The sequence below is a fragment of the Atta colombica genome, unplaced genomic scaffold (assembly GCF_001594045.1).
Source record: "Atta colombica isolate Treedump-2 unplaced genomic scaffold, Acol1.0 scaffold238, whole genome shotgun sequence".
NCBI lineage: Eukaryota > Metazoa > Arthropoda > Insecta > Hymenoptera > Formicidae > Atta > Atta colombica.
The window spans coordinates 591,692-595,543 of NW_017259336.1; the positions used below are offsets into that span (position 1 = coordinate 591,692).

General features: G+C 38.1%; 1 protein-coding gene across 12 annotated transcripts in view; it reads left to right on the forward strand.

Annotated features, from left to right (window-relative positions):
- The first annotated feature begins 230 nt into the window (after positions 1–230).
- LOC108688763 (actin-binding LIM protein 2) overlaps positions 231–3,852 on the forward strand; it is a 29,789-nt gene continuing 26,167 nt past the window's right edge. For all 12 annotated transcript variants that reach the window (XR_001931805.1, XM_018195142.1, XM_018195145.1 and 9 more), the window contains exon 1: positions 231–409. Coding sequence is in view for 1 of the 12 variants with exons in the window: in XM_018195149.1 (XP_018050638.1) it covers positions 406–409 (4 nt within the window). In the remaining 11 variants the exon portion in view is untranslated. The remainder of the gene's footprint in view (positions 410–3,852) is intronic.

A 3,852-nucleotide genomic window follows, 5' to 3' on the forward strand; every position in this document is an offset into this window, starting at 1 on the left:
ATTAAAATAATTTCATCCTTGTTGTTTATCAAAAATTAAACAAGGGCAAATGATGCTAATCAGCGTTGTGAAGTGAATCGGATCGTGATCTGAGTGAAACAAACGGCAGCATAAATGCGCCGCGACCGTTCGAATCTCGCGCCTGCGATGCAGCCCGGCCGGTGTGTCCGCGCGTCGCGCGCATGCGCAAATTGCGTGTCGTACTGAGTACGGCACGGCTCGGCGCCGCAATGTCGGCCGTCCTGCGTACCGTGGCAGGAACGTCGCTCGCCTTTTTCCGCGATTTCCTAAGTGAAACGCGCGTCCGCTACGCCGTCCACTGCCCCGTGCTATGAACGCGTGATCCGCGCGCGACAAAGACACCGCCGCCGTTCTACAGCTCGCAGTAGGCACCGTTCCCGAAAAATGGGTGAGTAGAATTTATTCTGTAGATGAGATGGATCGAACGCCGGCTGGGCGCCCGCTCTTCTCCCTCGCTCTTCTCTTCTTTCTGTCCTTTTCTATCGCGTCGGTGGACTGCATGATCCGCTAGCGAGAAGCGCCACGGATGAAGAAGAGAGAGAAAGAGAAGAAAGAAAGGAAGAAAGGAATGTGGCGTCTAATTGTTCGCTTGCTCGCTGACGAGCGCGCGTAACATAGGAAACGGAATACGCCCCTGCGTCGCGCGGTTTCCGTCCAATTTCCACGCTCGCGCTCGTTCCTCTCGGCTCGACGATCTCGAGATAACGACGAATGTTTTCCGAAAGGCTAGTACCGCGAACTCATACTCGGTGGTCTATAAATAGGTGAATCCGTCGGTTTGACGTTTTCTAGGGCGAGTAGCCCCCCTACTTTGCGCGTATGTTACGCGCCTTGCGTGAGAGAGTCCCCCTTTGCCTCCTGTGTATTTCTTTCTTTCTTCCCTGTTCTTCTCATGCGTGGGTTCACTCTTGTTCTCTCTCTCTCTCTCTCTCTCTCTCTCTTTCTCTCTCTGCCTCCTCTTTTTCTCGTTTTGCATATCGCATTTTATGCGACGCGCTCGTCCAAAGAATTTTGCATCGCTCGATCCTAATCGCTCTTGATCTTTTTTTTCCATTCTAGTGACGCATCTTCTGCTTTTATCCGTTTTTATCTTCTTAAGAGACCGAGAAAAATCTCTTACAAAGAGACCGAGAAAAATTTTTTACAATGAGACCGAGAAAAACGATTTCCATTTCTTACTTTTGATTTATTGTTGCATTCTCGACCGATTAAGTTTTTGTGAAAATTCCGCTCGTTTTGATTAATACTCGATTCTAGCTGTAGATTAATTCTAGATGTAGATTAATTTTAATTTGGATTTAACTTACTCTTCATTTTTTCCGATTCTAAGCATTAGAGAAGGATAAAGAGTAAATTAAACCGAGATTAAAGTTAATCTGCATTGGTAGAAATGGACAACTCGGTCGGTCTTCTTGATCTCCTATCTTTATTTTTTCTGGAACATTTTTTTATAGTAAAGTTTGAAGTTGATAATCAAAAATATAATCCAAATCATAAGCAGAATGTCATTTAATTGTATGATCCATCTTTGAACAAGTCGCAATAACCAGAATATTGAAGTAGCCCTTGCAACATTTAATTATGACGTCGAAAAATAGTTGATTGTTAAAATAATCAAAATATCGAGATTATTATATGTCAGTTAATTGGCATGTCGAAAATGAATTATAATCTGAATGATGCTACTTAGGTCTTTTTCAGTTTGAAATGTCCATCGTTTCGATCCGATCGTCTACCTTTGTGTGCTATAAATAAAAGTATATACCACATGCTGAAAGTTGCATAGAAATATAATGTGCCTTTGACAATTGAATACCGGCACTTTCCGGAATGCCTATTACTCGTGAACAGGCGTTGCTAATAGCCGTTGAAATAAACTTGGATAACATTTTCGTCTGGAAACTGCAGTTAATTTACCACCACTCAGCATCTCGAAATCCCTGACCATATCTCAGCAATATCGATACATCACTATTGTCAAGCTTCATCGTGCGAAAGTAACATTTTCATTTCTCTAGAATGCGATATCGATTGGAGAAATCGTAAGGAAAAAACATTGAACCATCCCTGTGACGTGTGGTTCCATGAAAACGGGCGACTCAGCAAATCGCAAGTTCGATCCTATCGTCGCCATATATATCGTTCTGAGGGCTGTAGCAGAAAGGCTGACTTATAATATTAAGACAGTGAGTTAAGACTTATGTCTTCAGTATCGCACAAGGACTGTCTTATGACATGTGTTAGTAAAGGCACTTGGTATTTATATAGCTTTAAGACATAACTCACAAGATAGTTTTTGTGCGTTATTAAAGATATAAGATATACTTAAGTCATAAGACACTGTCTTAAGATTACAAGTTAAGCTTTCTGCTACTCTTCCTTAAATCTATTTTTCATTATAAATCATAGATTGTATGGCATTAGATTATACTAGAACTTGTTTTCTCGTTTTCAAATTAATATCATATGTATACCTATCATATCTATTTCACTTTGTTCTTAAAGTATTACACTAGTTTAGCTAGTACAAAAACAGATCTTTTAGAAGAGAACTAGGACTATATTATAAACCGAGGAAGAAGAGGAGATTGAGCAGTCTCATAAGGCAGTACACGACACTGGACTGGAACTGCCAACTTCGGTGGGAGTCACAGAAGAATTTTTTATATCTACATAGATGATGACATTTAGGGACTTGTACAATCCCATCCACACTTCCATTATTATTGCTGTTACACGCTCTCTAAATTCTTTCGAGAATCTCACTAAGAATCTAAACTCTCTAAAGTGTGAACATTAAACTAGTCTTAAAAAAGAGTGGCTAAATTTTCAATCTTTAAAAGTGAAATTGTACTCTTTAGAGTGATAATTTATTCTAAAAGTTTTAGAGTATATTAACGTAATATATTATTAATTTATATATTAATATATTAATTATTCTTTTTTTATTTCTTAATGATTTCCTCTAAATCTTTCGTTTTTTAATTGTATCCTTGAGCTTTTTTTTTTACTTCTAATACCGCAACACAATCACGCGGATTTATCCGCGCGATTTGTTACGTGTATGGAACGAATTACATCCATCCGTGCTCTCGCTCGCGCGAATTGTTCGCGATCGCAATTATAGCAGGACCGGTTGTCTACGAAGAAGCCGGCGACCCCGACGAGATGCTAGCGAACACATAATTCGCTTGCTGCAATTGTGCATCTCCCGCCCACCCACGCGACCGTTGCATTGCGCGTGACATCGCAAACTCCTCGCACGCATTTCGTCTCTTTTACTTTGCGAGAGAATTTGTTGAACTCTGCTAGAACCAAAACTGTTGCTAGAACTGTGATAAATAATTTTTCCTCCAAGTGTCGTGCTGAATATAGATATTAAAAATTTAATTAAAAATATGTAACTTTATTTAAAAAACATTATAAGGACTTGAAACTTTGCTAGAATTAACGAGAAATATTACTAGAATTGCAATAAGTAAAAAGCATCATAATTTTTTTCCAACAAATGTGTTTTCTGTATTTAAAGTGTAAAAAAAAATCGATAATTGTATTTACAATTTTATTTTCAAATTACCTATATTGGTAGTTGAATAGTATTAACAGGAACTGTTGCTAAAAGTAATAATATTTATCATTTTTTTTTGTATTTTAAAGCGAAAAGTGTCACGCCAGATTCACGAAGTTTAACACGTTATTTTTAATTTTTTATGTTAAAAAAAATTGAAAATATGATATCTTAAGCGAATTTAGAACAACACTTTTATTTAAAATACAAAAAAATAAATCTTTTTTTGACAACAATTCCTGTTAATATTACTCGAATTTTAT